The sequence below is a fragment of the Ursus maritimus genome, unplaced genomic scaffold (assembly GCF_017311325.1).
Source record: "Ursus maritimus isolate PB19 unplaced genomic scaffold, ASM1731132v1 scaffold_22, whole genome shotgun sequence".
Classification (NCBI taxonomy): Eukaryota; Metazoa; Chordata; class Mammalia; order Carnivora; family Ursidae; genus Ursus; species Ursus maritimus.
Genome location: NW_024424675.1, coordinates 6,176,979 through 6,193,794, shown reverse-complemented (window position 1 = coordinate 6,193,794; position 16,816 = coordinate 6,176,979). Strand labels below are relative to the sequence as shown.

The following is a 16,816-nucleotide window of genomic DNA, read 5'->3' as shown; positions in this document are numbered from 1 at the left end:
TTTTTTTTTTTTTTTTTTTTTTTTTTTTTAAAGATTTTATTTATTTATGTGACAGAGAGACAGCCAGCGAGAGAGGGAACACAGCAGGGGGAGTGGGAGAGGAAGAGGCAGGCTCCCAGCGGAGGAGCCCGACGTGGGACTCGATCCCGGATCGCCAGGATCACGCCCTGAGCCGAAAGCAGACGCCTTAACGACTGCGCTACCCAGGCGCCCCCCGAGCATGTGACTCTTGATCTCAGGGTCATGAGTTTGAACCCCACATTGGGCACAGAGATTTAAAAAAAAAAAAAAGCTTTCTCTTCTCCTTATTTTAATTATATACATACATGTGTATACATGTAGATAAATATATATATATGTATATGTATGTATGTGTATGTGTATATATAAACTCCTGTCATTACCATGAAATGTATTCACTGCTTTCTTTCTCAACAGTAGTTAAGATTTATTTTGCCATTACTATGTGCCAGACACTATGTACCTCACATAACATGTCAACTCACTTAATCCTCACAGTGGCTCTAAATGGCAGACATTATTCTCACTAACAATGAGAAAACTGAGACTCAGAAAGGCTAAGTAATACATCGCTAGAAGTTGTCCAAAGCAGGATTTAAATCTCCAGTGTGTCTGACTGGAAAGCCTGTGTTACTAGATCAAATTACTATCCCAGCAAAATAACGAGAATCGTGGGAAAGTCCGGGAGAGAACCGGGACATCTTACCGTGGCTAATGTGAGTCAAGGCACTGCTGCAACTATCTACTGATACAAATGAAAGGCTGGTCAAAGCCAACCACCTTACTCTAAATATATACCACTCTATAAACCACCAAGTACAACACCGTTTCAAATTTTGTAACTTTTACAAAATTCCCAAGGTGCTAATTGTAGAAAGCATGAAAAGTGATATATCAACAACTAGATGAACATAAAGAGTATGGCAATGTTATTTTACATGCTTTCAGGTACATTTGATTCTTACCAGATTTCATTTCCAAAAGTGTATTGTTATCAATTTCATGGTTGGCTTTTCCGGGTGGAGGCACTCGCAATGGTATGATCTGAGGGACACACACTGAACCAGCAGTCATTTTCTCTCCTTACATTAAAAAAAGTGGATGAAAATAAATTCCAATGGGCACCTTTTTGAACACAGAAGTTGAAGAGAAGCACCTTGTTTAAATACAGCAAAACTACTAAAACTAAAGAGAATGCCACCTAAAACATTACTTAATTTTTAATTCAAATAATTATTGTTTCAGCTGCATTTTTGCTGTTGAGGTCTTGTGTGGGATTTTGATTATCTAAATACTTCTGGGAAAAAAGCATGAATGAACGGGATGGGGAAATGAAATTATTTTAAATGAACAAATTAGATGAATACAACAGTCCCCCCCCTTATCCACGGGGGAAATGTTCAAGACCCCAATGGATGCCTGAAACCACGGATAGTGCAAAACCCTATATATCCTGTTTTTTCCTATACATATATACCCATGATAAAGTTTAATTTATAAATCAGGCACAGTAAGAGATTAACACAATAATAAAATAGAACAATTACAACAGCGTACTGTAATAAAAGTTTTGCGAATGTGGTCTCTCTCAAAATATCTTATTGTACTGTACTCACCCTTCTTCTTGTGATGATGCGAGATGATAAAATGCCTATGTGATGAGATGAAGTGAGGTGAATGACCTAGGCACTGTGATGTAGCATTAGGCTACCACTGACCTGACATCAGAAAGAGGATCATCTGCTTCTAGGCCCCAGTTGACTGCAGGTAAGAGAAACCATGGAAAGCAAAACCGCAGATAAGGGGAGACTACTGAACGTCAGAACAGAGACCATCACTACTGATCTGATCTGAGCTTCCCCTAAATCATTATCACCCTTTCCTGCCTCTTGTTAAGGGGCCACCTCTCTTGGCTTCAGGGTAAGTCGTCACCCAAGAGGAACAGAAGTAACTCTGTATGGCATGAAATGTTAATTTAGAGCCAACTCCCTTGTGAAAGCTCCAGGTTCAAGGCCCTGCTGTTGTCCCCAAGTGGTTCTTGTATTTGAAAGCTGCAAAGAAATTTTAGAAGGATGGCAGAGTATCATGCCTCAGCTGAAAGAAAGTTGGCACAGATATAAACAGTGAGCAACAAACAAAAGGTCTCCCACTCCGTCTCCTGGATTTTTAAACAATTAAGTACAAGTATGGAGGCCTTACTGATCTTTTTCGGTGGGATGGAGTATAATTCTTAATGCATAAAGGATATGGGGGGTAAGCAACCCTCACCTTAACACAACAACCATTTACATCTCTGTGCGGCCTTTTCAAATTTCAATGATCATGGATACAAGTTTCACTTACAACCTATATGTTCGTTCAATTTTATAGTGCAATTCTTGCACCCTCACTCTTTTATTTACAATTTTCCACATACTTATATAATCTTAATTTATCATTTTGTGGTTGGGCATTTTGGCTATTACTAGTTTCTTTTTAGTTTTGGTTGATGCAATTCTAAATGCTGCTGCTCTGAACAACGTGTGCTTTGAATTTTGTCACAGACTACATTCCCTAAAGTTGGAGAACTAAATTTAAGAAGTGAATTTAATGTCTGGTTGGATAGTTCCAGGTCAGAGGCTAAGAATTTATATTGCAGATACTGATTTTAGAGTAATAGCCTCTACAGAATGATGGCTGGACTCGGGGAAGGGAGAAGGAGGGGAGAAGGAGGTGCTGCTCCTCATTTTTCCATTTAAGTAAGAGGCAGTTATAATCAAAATAGTTGAAAAATTAGTCAAAAAAAAAAAATGGGGGAGTAATACGCGCCGCAATTAGAAGCTACCCTTGGGAGGCCGGGGCGGCGAGTGGGCCTCAAGCGAAGAGGATCAAGAAGTAGACCGACATGCTAGGCCCAAATGGCAGTCTGGGATCAATAGCACCCCTTAGCCCACAACTCCTTCCATCAATACCGCCCCCTCGCCGCCCGGATCCGGAACCCCGTCCATTCCCTGTGCCTGTCCATCAGGGGCAAATAGGGACGCCCGCTTCCTTTCTGCTGGAGTGAGGGAGGGTCTTCTCCTCTTCCACTCCTCCTCCTCCAGCCACCAGGACCTGCACTGGGGCCCCGAGGTACCGACACGGTCCCCAGTCAGGAAGCCCACCTCTCACCTCCTCTTGTCCTCTCCTAGGCGGCCTTCTGGGTTTCCACAGACGCTGCGAGTCGGGCTCCGCCCACGAGAGCCGAGCAGGTGATTGGCGGAATCTGACTTCCTAGCAACCAGCTCCGCCCCTGCCGCTAGGCCCGGAGACTGGTACCAGCCTCGAGCGCCTTTCCTAAGGCTTCACTGCGGGCCTCTGAGAATATGCCTTCGCGGGCATTGGAAAGTGCTCCGTTGCCAACTCAGAGTGAGGGAACCAGGCTCGTTCGTCCAACAGGCATTGACATTCTGAAAAACAAGAAGAAGATGTAGCGGAGCGGGCAAGTGAGGCAGATCAGGCGTGTCTTGGCCACCTCAAGCCGACAGAACAAGTAAGGACCGGCTGCGACACGAGGAAGAAGGCCCCTTGCCGAAGCCGGGCGTCGTTTTTCCCTTATTCCCGGGTTCCTCGGTTCCCCGACTGGCTATCTGGCGACCCCGAGCGTCTCTCCCCTTACCAGGGGCCGGGAACTGGGCAGTCATGGCTGAGGTGAAAGTGAAGGTGCAGCCGCCCGACGCGGATCCGGTCGAAATAGAAAACAGGTAAAACCAGTGAGTGAGGCTCGCTTCCCGGCTCTGGAGCGCCCCGCAGGCGGCCGGTCGCTTGGGCAACCGGACCCCTTCTCCCGGGACCCTCGGTAGATACCGGCGCGCGCAGGAAGGGGATTGGGAATTTGGAACCCTTTCTCATCCCTGGAACGCAGACTTCTTAAAAAGGTTCCGAGCGAGTTTGACAGTTTGTAACTTTCTGTACCTCCCCTTGCCCCCGGTGCTTTTCGGAAAGTTGTGATGATGTGTTTCCTTCCTGCATTAAGGTGATCTACGCCCAGAAAGGATTCGGCGTTTTTCCCGTAGTACTTGTAGCTACTTGTTCTGATCCAGGATCGCTCCTGTCCCTAAGGGAATTCCCACGACAGAACATTTGGGCGAAGTTAGGGTGCAGTTTGTGAGTTTTGAAGAAACATTAAGCCAAATGGTTTCCATGCAGTATTTAAGTCAAGATTTTAGGTCACCTAAAGCCTCTTCTAATTTTATATTCGCTATCCGTGCACTGCTACTTTTAGGTTATCACATAGTTTTAAAAGACCTTAACTTTCTCAAACTTACGAAAACACATGTGAAGATCCTATGACAAAGTGGATATTTGAGCTTATTTTTGTTTGGTAGAGATGATTCCAAAAGCAAGCCCCATTTATGGTGGCTTGTCATAACAAATTTTGCCTTCCTACCAGATGTGTCTGATTTGCCTCCTCCTTGCAGACTTATGGCTGCCCAAAGAACTGAATATTAATTTTGTCATACTTATCCCATCTGAGAACATTGAAGCCTCAGCTTTAATATTTTTTCTATTTTCATTTGACTTTTGTTCTAATTTAAGATTCATATTAGTGAGAAAAAGAAACATTCCTCTTTAAATACTAATAATGTAAACATGTACTTTATCTTGCTCGATTTCTTACATGCCTTGATTCAGAACCATCATAGAAACCCAGATTATCTGATTTTAGCATGGGGCACTTGGGTGGCTCAGTAGGTTAAGCGTCCAACTCTTGATTTCAGCTCAGATCATGATCTCAGGGTTGTGATGTCGAGCCCCACATTGGGCTCCACGCTGGGCATGGAGCCTGCTTAGGATTCTCTCTCTCCCTTGCCCTCTGCCCTTCCCTCCTTCCCCCCCCCAAAAAATAAAACAAAACAAACAAACAAAATACAGATTATCTGCCAAATGTGAATAAAGGCACAATTTCAAACTGTTCTGCTTGTATTCCTCCCTCTGCCTCTTGAAATAGGTAAAAACATGAATAATATCATTATTGCCTTTGTTCCTAGGATTATAGAATTATGTCACCAGTTCCCTCATGGAATCACAGACCAAGTAATTCAGAATGAAATGCCTCATATAGAGGCCCAGCAGCGGGCAGTGGCCATCAATAGACTGTTGTCCATGGTAAGGCAAATTCAACTAGTTCATATAATCATTTATGTGCTACGATTGTCATTACTTTCTGGTACGTAGTTGTGAAACCATTTGAAAATGTCTTAGGGTAAGATTCCAAGCCAAGAAATGGCTCAGACTGCCTGAACTGAGGAAAGAAGAAATAATTACACATCATTTTACAAGATGAATGAGGCGCACCTGTGTGGTGCAGTCAGTTAAGCATCTGACTCTTGGTTTCTGCTCAGGTCATGATCTCTAGGTTGTGGGATCAAGAGCCATGTGGGCTCTGTGCTCAGCGGAGAGTCTGCCTGAGTTTTTCTCTGTCCCTCTCCCTCTGCCCCCCTCCCCCATGTGCTTCTCTCTCTCTCTCTCTCTCTCTCTCAAATAAATAAATTTTTAAGAAAATGAATGAAATAAATGTATTTTGTTTTAACCGTTGTATTTGTTAACCTAATTATCATCATGTACACAGGGCACATGGGATTAGTCTGCTCTCACCTTCTGTTTGCTTCCTGCTGCCGGTGTTGGACCATTGCCTGTGAAATATGCCCTCTGACAGCTGTCACAGAGCCAGTTCATTAGGGTTTCACTCTCCACAATTTCACTCTGAGCGTTTCAGGAGGCAGGAATGACTCCAGTAACACTACAATGGGGTTTTTCAATGAAGCCTTCTACCTGCTTTTCCTTCTTCTCTTGTCCTGGGGCCTTAATGTCATTCTCCTCCACTGTCCAAAAACACCCCACCTTGTGGCACCCCATCCTCTAAGTCTACCTATTTCTCCTTTCATTTCCCCTATATCAAAATTCCCGTCTTGAAAGCACTTCAGTTTGGTCATAGTAGAAATTGGGTAAAAGGTTTCTACACTAAAGTCTCGTGGAAATTTGAGGACAGGTGAACTTTCTGTTAAACTACTCCCTTCAACCTTCTAGCTCAATGGCTGGAAAACCTTTTCTATGAAGTACCAGATAGTACGTATTTTAGGCTTTTCAGGCCACGTGGTTTCTGTCATAAGTACTGCACTGTGCAGGAAAGTGGCCTTGGATCATACATAAACAAATGAGCATGGCTGCGTTCCAGTAAAACTTTATTTATAAAGACAAGCAGTGGGCCAGATTGCTGACCTCTGTTTTAGTACTGTTGGTGATTTCTAATCAGTTCACCTTGGTGAAGGACTTGCCTCCAGGAGGGATGGTGGAAGGGATGCTGGAGGTCGTGGCACAGGAAACTGTTTTTGTCCTCTGACTACCCTTTCAGCCCTTTGCTTTCTGTCTGAAAATCATCCTCAGTATCTCCCCCTCTCTTTCTCCACCTCTGCAGCCCCATCTACTGCCATTCCTGTTGTCTAGAGGATATAAGCAGTGGTGGAGCTATGATGAATTTTAGGGGAATAAGTATTAGTAAATCACAAAGTGTTGCTGATTTTAGTTCTTAAACAGCTCTCAGATTTGCCCCCTCATTTCCATTCCTGCTACCCCTGCGTGTGTTCAGGTCTTGGCTTTTTCCTGGACTATTACACTGCATTCTAGCTGGCTCTCCTGGCTCCGTCTGCCTCAGAGGAGCCAGCCTAATCATCTTAAACACCAATCTGGCCAAGTCACTTCTGACCCAGAATCCTCTCAGCACTAGAGATTCAAGTCCAAACTCGGGGCTTTCCCACACCGAGCCGCTATCTGCCTCCAAAGTTAGGTTTCAGGGGAATGGATTGTTTTTGGTTCCCTGCCACCTCATGCCTCAGGTCCTTTGTCTTCGCTGGTTAGAATGCCCTTCTTCCCTTTCTTCCCAGACTAACTCCTCATTATCCTTCAAGACTCAGCTCTGCGTTCTTTCTCCCAGAAAGCCTTCCCGAACCCCCAGGTTGGGCCAAAGGTGCTGCTCTGAGCAACCGCTCCGCCCTTGAGTTAACCTCTATGTTAATGCCGACCAGATAGTTGAAATTAGCCATGCGATTCTCTTAGAAATCATGTTTGGCCCCCCAAACATATATCACAGTACGGGTGTTCAGTAAACATTTATAGGCTGAATTAAACCTTCAAATGAGGGGCGCCTGGGTGGCACAGCGGTTAAGCGTCTGCCTTCGGCTCAGGGCGTGATCCCGGCGTTCTGGGATCGAGCCCCACATCAGGCTCCTCCGCTATGAGCCTGCTTCTTCCTCTCCCACTCCCCCTGCTTGTGTTCCCTCTCTCGCTGGCTGTCTCTGTCTCTGTCAAATAAATAAATAAAATCTTAAAAAAAAAAAAAAAACCTTCAAATGAACTTGGTGGTTCAATTTTGCTACTTACCGGGGTCCGGGGAGGGAGGTTATTGCTCGTCATCCATATGTAAACCTGTTTCCAAGTCATGTGTCATCCCAGTTTTAACTCACGGGAATGGGGCCTCTCAATCATGCATTCCCCAAACTGCCAGAAGCCCAGTGGTACGGCCACCTGAGTGCTTCTGAGTTCAGACCCAAGGAATTTCAAAAGCACATCAGACAGGCTTTACTTTACTTTGGGTTTGTTATATAAAACCAAAACTATTACATTTTTATTCATCGCTTGACCTTTCTGCCTGTCATGTAATACAAATCACACAAATCAGTAAATGTCACTATTAATATCACAAAGTTTATTTAATCATGTTACAAAATATTTATGCATGTTAGTCTTTATTTGAACTTTTTATATAAATTATATTTTCATTTTTATGTTTATATTATATATACTTAGTGAATTTATTTGAATTTGAATATGGATTTTTATTTATTATTCTAAAGCTGTTTGTTCAGAATTCATTATGCATTGGTCATATAACCAAGCCTGAATATAGCATATAGGAAACTGTTAGGTATTTATATTTTGGAAAATGACGAACTAAAGAGCTATGTTTTCAAAAATATGTTACGTGTGATATGTAGGCAAAAACCTAAGTCTCAAGTGAGGAATTAACAAATAACTGCGGGGTAGGAAATTTTGGTTTGTGTAAAATTTTAAAGAATATGTTAACATTTGTGATTGATTTGAAATACTTCCAAAATAATTCATTGTTATTTTCTATAAAAAACAAAACAAACTTTAGGGTCAGTTGGATCTCTTAAGGAGCAATACAGGACTTCTGTATAGAATAAAGGATTCTCAGAATGCTGGGTAAGCCCCAATTTTTTTTATTTTAAGAAATTTTCATTATTACAAATGTAATATATGTTTTGGGGGGGGAAGTGTCAATATAGAATTGCATAATGTAAACCTGTCCTGCATACCATCCCCACCTCTTACCATGAGTTCCATTTCTCAGAGATAACTGCTCTTAATAATTTGGTATATGTCCTTTCTTCTAGGTATATATATAAATATATAGAAATGATTATATATTTATATACTATATATATAATCTCTTTTCTTTTTTTTTCTTTTTTCTTTTTTTTTTTTTAACAAAAATGGGATCATGCTATCCATACTGTTTTGCAACTTGTTTTTTTCACTTACTATATCTTGGACATCTTTTCATTCTGGTACATACAGCCCTGTCTCATTCTTTTTAAGGTAAGCCCTTATTTTGGTAAATAAGTCAATGTGATGACCTTGTCTGCTAATTCATTAAAGTAGTTATGTAGATTATTAGATTATCCTGTATCTCTTTGCCTTTTTAATTCTACTTTATTCCCCTGCAGTAAAATGAAAGGATCAGATAACCAAGAAAAACTAGTATATCAAATCATAGAGGATGCAGGAAATAAAGGTAAGCATGTGAAGGAAGAAACAGAAAAAAACATTGTCTTTAGAACCAGAAATAGGGACTGAGCTCTGGCTTCGCAGGGTACAGATCCACATATAGAGAATGCTGCCACGTATGTTAAAAGAAGAGGAAATAGAAATATGTAACATGCATATCCTTGAAAGACACCCAGGTGTGATGTCACTGCTGTTACCTCAAGGGAGGCAGGAGCTAAATGACCGTGGGTCAGCATGGAAAGAAACTTCTGAATTCTGAACCATGGGAATGTACTATTGATTGAAAATAAATAATTAAAACTTAAGGGTTTGTTTTTTTTTTTTCCAATCCTCACTTTCTGAACTTTGGAGACCTTCATTCTTCATCTTATCTGTAAATTGTGGATAATACCATCTCTCTGGTTTTTGCAAAAACCAGAGGGATGTCCAGTGCAATGTGGCAGTGTCCCGATAGAGGCCCCTCAGCAGCTAGATCCCTCTTTCAGAACTATATCTAAATAGCTATTATTACAACTTAGGATCTATTTGAGTCCCTGATATTAGTTTCAACAACGTGTCAACAACGATATAATTTGAAATCATATCATTCTTATATTATTAGGAGTTTAATATTTTAAAAATAGACATAGGACAAAAGCCATTCTCTATTTTTTTTTTTTAATTTTCCCTCATTATGCTTCTGTGCTGGGAAGAAAATAAAGTAATATGTTTAATTTAAAATTCCACATACAACCCTTTTTTGAAAGAGAAATCCTAGGTTCCTGCACTGGGCTTTCAGTGGTTGTGAGAACCACAATCTTCCATTTTTCTTTTCTTTTTTTTTTTTTTAAAGATTTTATTTATTTATTTGACAATGAGAGAGAAAGGCGGACAGGCAGAGGGAGAGAGAGAAGCAGGCTCCTCACTGAGCAGGGAGCCCGATGTGGGACTCGATCCCAGGACCCTGGGATCATGACCTGAGCTGAAGGCAGACGCTTAAACGACTGAGCCACCCAGGCGCCCCACACAATCTTCCATTTTTCATCTCCTAAACATAGGGTATAAATTATGGGTATACTTGTACTCAGATACTTACATAGTTTTTTTTTGCTCTCCGTTGACAGTGGCAGCTGATCTTGGCCCAAACTTAAGTTATAATCTAAATACAATCTAAAGTAAAAATAATAGGAAACAAGTTGGAGTGTAGGAGGGGATGGAAGAGACAATGTAAGTTAATTCAGTAACATTCAAGATTTTTCTTCCATTAAAAAGTATCTTTTTCATATTTTTAAAAAGGTGCCATACTAGGATTCCAAGAAATTTCTGGTTAGAAGATAGAGCACATAACTTATCATTTTGCATACTTTTGTTGTTATCTGAGATCCTTACCTCTAAGTCACTGTTTTTCCTATGCTATGCCCTAGAAATGTATACAATATACATATTTTGCTAGTTTTGACCTGCAATATAAGCAGTAGGACTGTAAACACAAATTCTATGGTGTTGAACTCATTTTACTTTATTTTCTTACAGGAATATGGAGCAGAGATATCCGATACAAAAGTAACTTGCCATTAACAGAAATTAACAAAATACTAAAGAATTTGGAAAGTAAAAAGCTCATCAAAGCTGTTAAGTCTGTGGCAGTGAGTATTTTCTCTTTCCTTCCCCCAAGGGTCCACTGTATGTGTTTTGCTCCAAGTATGTTTCAAGATCTTATTGTTCATTGAGCTATGTCATGATTTAAAGCTACTAATCAAAAAGATTTTTAAAAATTTAGCTCATATTGGATTGGTTTGGAGACGTTGCTTAGATTTATCACTGCTTAATTTACTCTCTGTGTCTCACCCACTTGAAAAGCTAAAACTAATATGCTCTTCAGTAAGGAACTTTTGGAATCATGAACATTTTTCCTTGTTTTTCAGCATGTAAGATAACTTAGTTCATCCTAGCATATTAGATGACTCATTCAACAAATACCTATCATGTGTTTGCTCTGTGCCAGGCACATTGTGGGTGTTTGGGCTACATTAGTGAACAAGACAGAGAAAGATCTCTGCCCTGCTAGAGCGTCCGTTCCAGGACATGGCGTTTCTCCTCCTCCTCATCCCATCCCCACCCATGACGATCAAGTGCCCTTGACAGGATGTGATGAGAAGGGCACTTTTCCTCCATGGCCTTTCTCCTATTCTAGTCATGAGAAAAACATCAGACAGATCCCAGTCAAGGGATGTCCTATAGAATACTGGACCAGTAATTCTCAGAACTGGCAAGTTATCAGAAGCAAGGAAAATCTGAGAATTTGCCAAGGAAACATGACATGTAAATGTAATGCAGTATCCTCAGTAGGTTCTTGGACCAGAAAAAGGATCTTAGGGAAAAACTAAGGAAACCTCAATGAAGTGAAGACTTTAGTTAATAATGATGTATCAATATTGGTTCATTAATTGTAATAAATGCACCCTACTGATGTAAGATGTTAAGAGGGGAAACTGAGAACAAAGTAAATGTACCATCTTTACAATAATTGTATAAATTTAAAACTGCTCTAAAATATAAAGTTCTGAAGGGAGCCTGGGTGGCTCAGTCAGGTAAGCATCCGACTCTTGATCTCAGCGCAGGTCATGATCTCAGGGTTGTGAGATCGAGCCCTGCATCAGTTCCGTGCTTGGTGTAGAACCTGCCTGAGTCTCTCCCTCTCTCTTTCTCTCCCTCTCCCTGCCCCTCCCCCAACCCTGGCTCAAAAAAAAGAAAAAAAAGAGTTTTGAGCATTTTTTTTAAATCTCAGTTTTGGAAGACTTGGTTATCTTCCCCCCCCCCAAGATTAATTAATCGATTGATTGATGTATAGAGAGTACGTGGCCACAAGCCAGGGGCTCGATCTCATGACCCTGAGTTCATGACCTGAGCTGAGATCAAGAGTCAGACGCTTAACCAGCTGAGCCACCCAAGCACCCCTGGAACACTTGGTTATCTTATAACTACATCTGCTGTGCGTTTTTTCCCTAGGCCTCAAAAAAGAAAGTATATATGCTCTATAACCTGCAACCGGACCGGTCTGTGACTGGTGGAGCCTGGTACAGTGACCAGGATTTTGAATCAGAATTTGTAGAGGTGCTTAACCAACAGTGTTTTAAATTCCTACAAACCAAGGTGAGGCATAATTGAGGAAGCATCACTGCAGATCTTTTTTTTTTTAAAGTTGCTTCATAAAGAATGTTTAATCTTGTATATCGTATTTTATAGGGCTTGAAAATATTCAAATCGGCAATTTTTACTTAATATATTCTGCTGTTGATTTCACACTGTATAATTGTATTCAGAAAACACCAGTGTTCTTGCTGAAATTTATGTTTCTACCCTCACAGGCAGAAACAGCACGAGAAAGCAAACAGAATCCAATGATACAAAGAAATAGTTCATTTGCCTCATCACATGAAGTGTGGAAGTACATCTGTGAATTGGGGATCAGTAAGGTGAGAGCAGTTTTTAATTTTCATCTTATTTTTTAAAGGTTACTCTTCATCATGGGGATATAGCTCACTATGTATTCTAAACATTGTACCCAGACTCTTTTTTCAGGTGATACCCATGAACATTCTGCAGAACCCGCTTTGAGAAAGCACTGTCCTGAGCCATTTAGACAAAGGCGACTGTCAGGCCATCAGGCACTATGTGATCTGTATGTACGTAGCTTGGGATATAGAGCAGCAGAGTTGAGGCCTGGCAGTGCATTGCACTAGCAAAATGCAAAAGTCTATTGACAAGGTCTTGACTTTCTCAGGGACCTTTCAATGTAGATGCCAAACATCAGTCATCACATCGTTGTCATTTATTGGTATTGTGTCCCCCTTGTAAGACGTGAGTGGTGTTGTCAGCGTATGTTTTTGAAGACCTATACATAAAGACACAGTGCTGGGTGCTTTTCATAATCAGAGAAGAAACCGAAGTGGCCACTTGGACAAGTCATTTGCATTTCTTGGACCCCAGATCTCTCATTTATAAAGAAGTAGGAATTGTGACTATTTGATGTCTAAAGTAACTTTCTGTTCAAACATTTTGTAAATCCCCATCAAATTCTTGCCTCCAAAATGTTACTTTATAAGACTTCCAAATTTTACAGAAGAGGGTGGACAAATAGGAAGTGTCAAATTCAGCATGAGGTTAGAGCTCTGTCCTTAGCATTTCAGTTGTTCGTGCTAACCTGGGCTGTTGTCAACCCCGGCTTTTAATGAACCACCAGCATAGTGCTTCCCCATTTCACCGAGGAATTGCAGACCCTTTACTGTTGAAAGACTATCCAAAAGGATGTCTTCTTGTGCTTTTTGTGTCCTTTCTAATGCATCCCCTTTTCAGGTAGAATTGTCCATGGAGGACATTGAAACGATCTTAAATACACTCATTTATGATGGGAAAGTGGAGATGACTATCATTGCTGCAAAAGAAGGCACAGTTGGCAGTGTAGATGGACACATGAGACTGTACAGAGCAGTCAATCCAATCATCCCACCCACGGGTTTGGTCCGGGCCCCGTGTGGACTCTGTCCGGTGAGTTAAAGTGACTTCACTTCATACCTGACTGCCACCAAGTGCAAATGCCCCCTAACTAACCAGCAGGCACACCGCAGTTTTCTGACTCTCAGGGTTGACCAACAATGGCTCAAACCTCCATGTAACCTTGATGACGGGCCCTTGATGAACAAGTCATTGCTTTACATTCTCTTTTAGAATAACCAGGTTAGGGAAATTTGTGTTTTCTACTCTTGGCTCTAAAATGGACAATTTTTAACAAGGGCTGATCATTTAGCCTAAGTAGGGAGGGAAATGAGATTTGTTGAGAACCCATCACGGGCCAGGCATATTGAAGATTTACATGGTCTCATTTAATCCTACTCTGTGTCTTGGAGCTAGTGGTGTTATTTCCACATAAGCATGAAGCTAAGGAAGCTGTAGAAGCTACAGCTTAGAAGTAACAACCAGGATGCAAACCCAGACATGTTCTTTCCCGTGCAGCGCGCCCCAGCACTCTTCATTCATCCGGTCCCATATAGGTCGTGCATGCCACCTACATGCTGCAGGCATTGCCCCTGCCCTCGGGGCATTTATATTCTTGAGCTGCTGGTATAGGTTTTATTTCATTATACCGGCCCTTGTCTATATGCCTAAGCTCTCTGAATGCTGGTTTCAAGTCCTAGAAAAAATAGCAAGCATATTAGGAATTCTATTTAACACCCTTCACACAAAGGAATGTAGCTAACTTGAAACATTTGGTTAGTGAAACATACATATAGATCTGCTTTCCTGTATTCCTGTTAACCTGCTGATAGCCTTTGGCCCAGTGGGCAGATGAACAGATCATCTTAGTGCTACCGTGAAAGGTCTCTCATTCACTAACTTTATAATCACACAGCAGGTCCTGTTACAGCATGTTCTTAAATACAGCCCTGGTCTCTTTCACTTTGAAAATTTTATTTTTAAACAGACTTTATTTTTTTAAAAGATTTTATTTATTTGAGAGAGGGAGAAAGAGAACGAGCAGTGGTGAGGGGCAGAGGGAGAAGCAGACTCCCCACTGAGCAGGGAACCTGACATGGGACTTGATCCCAGGACCCTGAGATCATGACCTGAGCTGAAGGCAGACGCTTAACCAGCTGAACCACATAGGCACCCCAAAAATTTTATTTTTAATATTGCTTTAAAAAATGGTTGGGTCTTGGATACTTTGTTAATAGAAATTTTAGTTGTAGGTGACATTTAAGACTTATAATGTAATGATTTTAAAACTCTCATTTGATTGTAAACTTTTTTCTTTTTTAAAGGTTTTTGACGACTGCCATGAAGGTGGTGAGATTTCACCATCTAACTGTATTTATATGACAGAGTGGCTCGAATTTTAAGAGAGAACTAGGAACTTTACTGACATTTTGCAAATGAAATTATTTTCGGAGCAAATAATTTAACTCATGATGGAACATCAAATTCCCTTGAAAGCAAACCTCACAATAATGGATAGACTGCTGCTATTAAAAAGTATTTTTTTATCTATGAAGACTAAATTTATATTGGTAGAGTAGCCAACAGAATATGAAGCAGGTAAGGTTAATAGTGAAATCCATTCTTCAATAAATAAAATACTTTGAACTTCTGGAAGACCACCTTCTGAAGTTTTCAAGACTTTTGATGGTTCACAGAAAAAGAAGCCAACAAATCCGTATTTGCTATACTACGATAATGACTAAAGTTTAAAAATGCCCATTTTTAAAGTTATTTATTAAGGTCTTCATTGGAAAATTTTATATCTGGTTCACTATTGCCATTTCTGTTTTCTCTTTTCTCAGTGGTTTCATTGAGAAGGAATCAAAAGCGGTGAGGCAGGAATAGCACCTAGAGGCATGAGTGGGGGAGAGAGCGGAACATCCCTTTCCACACACTATTCATTCCTTTTTACATCAGAAATATTCTTTCAGAGGATTATGCCATTGTACTTACCTCAGATGCAAATGATTAGTATTGTCAAGGATGTTTTCAGTGCATAAATGTGATTATTCTCATCCTAGAGAGAATGTTTTCACTGGTCCCTCTTTGTCAAAGTCTTCCAAGTTTCACTCTGTGGCTCAACTGCTTTATATGCTAGAATTGCCCCCATAATCCATTGCCCTCCATTCACACTTTATTGCGATCAGGGTACCACTTTTCTTTTCTTATTTTAGATTTGTTTCCTTACTCTCTTCAAAATCACGGTGTAATTGGTCTAAACTAAGCAGAAAGCCATTATTAATTGTTCTCAGTTCTAATAGTACTTTCAATCCTAGGTTATTGGGTGTATTCTTGCACAGAAGTTAGCTTTTTTAGGATCTCAGCTGTTATATGTTCACTTTGTAGCTCTACTTAATGATTTCTGTGTCCAGGCCAAAAGCATGGGACCAAAGGAAAGGAATTCAAAGCCAGCTACTACTGAGGCCCAGTAGTTCACACACAAGTTTGGAGATACTCCAAGTGGTAAACATCAGAAGGGTTATTTTGAGATACCTGGGATCAGTAAAATAAAATTCAGCTCAGTAACCAACTGAGAACCAGGTGGAGTCTGTAGCCAGCTCTATAGAAATAGAATTCAGTGACACCATTTCAAGTATTGGATGTATAGAAGATGGAGAAGAATCTGGGAGCCTGAAACTACACCACCCCCAGTGAGAGCTGGAATAGTGAGAACATTATTTGTCCTTCTTGGGACCTGGCCTGTCACAGAGACACTAGTCTTATTTAAGGAGAAAACTGAACTTCGGGGAGAGGTACAGGTGGGGAGAAGAAAGCAGTTCATGTATTAAATACAGACTTTGCATTGTGTCTTGATAGCCAAAGATTTTAAAGCTTACAGTCAGAGGCCACAACAAAAGTTCTGTGACTCACCAGAATAAAGAGACCCTTTAAATGCTTTTCCGACAGCATGTCTTTCATTCTGAATATTAACTGAAGGAGAAGAGAGACAAAAATACTGCACCTCTGATATATAGTTAAATGGATATTTACCCACCAGAAGTAAACTGTGACCAAAATGAATTATGGAGCTGTAGACTCCTGACACCAAAAAAATCAAATTGTGAGGAAAGTCCTAATCCTTACAGTTGATTTCCATTTAGTACTAAGTATTTTAGTCACCTGAGAATAGATATTCTCTGGAGTCTGTTAGGGCCCCTCTGTTCCGGTTAATAATGATCCATTGGGAGTCAATCATGAGAGACCATGATTCAATGGTTTCAATGGACAGTTTATGTGGAATTCTTCCATAAAAGTCCTCTGAGCTTAGTTTGGTGAGGAGTAAATTTTATGAAGCCATGATTTTTATGGTGATCAACTGAATAAATGAGTCAAGTAATTACAAGTTGAGTGACTTTTACTTTGAACCATTATTATTACATGGTAGGTAAGGGAAGAATAAAAATACATGTCCTGGACTACTGCTGTCAGACTCTTTATAATGATGCCAGTATTC

General features: G+C 40.7%; 2 protein-coding genes across 4 annotated transcripts in view; one reads left to right on the top strand and one right to left on the bottom strand.

The window, feature by feature from the left end:
- The window catches only part of DZANK1 (double zinc ribbon and ankyrin repeat domains 1), a 61,585-nt gene extending 60,181 nt beyond the window's left edge, over positions 1-1,404 (bottom strand). Inside the window, exon 1 of the mRNA XM_040637947.1 lies at positions 987-1,404. Coding sequence (XP_040493881.1) covers positions 987-1,095 — 109 coding nt within the window. The 5' untranslated portion in view covers positions 1,096-1,404. The remainder of the gene's footprint in view (positions 1-986) is intronic.
- Positions 1,405-3,315: 1,911 nt separating this feature from the next.
- Positions 3,316-16,259, top strand: POLR3F (RNA polymerase III subunit F). 3 transcript variants are annotated; one of them, XM_008710030.2, is made up of 10 exons: positions 3,324-3,743; positions 5,031-5,148; positions 8,195-8,262; positions 8,638-8,658; positions 8,787-8,854; positions 10,360-10,472; positions 11,836-11,979; positions 12,195-12,302; positions 13,183-13,374; positions 14,646-16,259. In XM_008710030.2, exons 1-10 carry the CDS (start codon positions 3,682-3,684, stop codon positions 14,721-14,723), a joined length of 972 nt encoding a protein of 323 aa, XP_008708252.1. In that variant the 5' UTR covers positions 3,324-3,681; the 3' UTR covers positions 14,724-16,259. The 3 variants fall into 3 exon arrangements, with proteins under 3 accessions (XP_008708254.1, XP_008708253.1, XP_008708252.1); XM_008710032.2 differs by lacking the exon at positions 14,646-16,259 and having other exon boundaries at positions 3,316-3,743; positions 12,396-13,324; XM_008710031.2 differs by lacking the exon at positions 8,638-8,658 and having other exon boundaries at positions 3,323-3,743.
- The last annotated feature ends 557 nt before the right edge of the window (positions 16,260-16,816 follow it).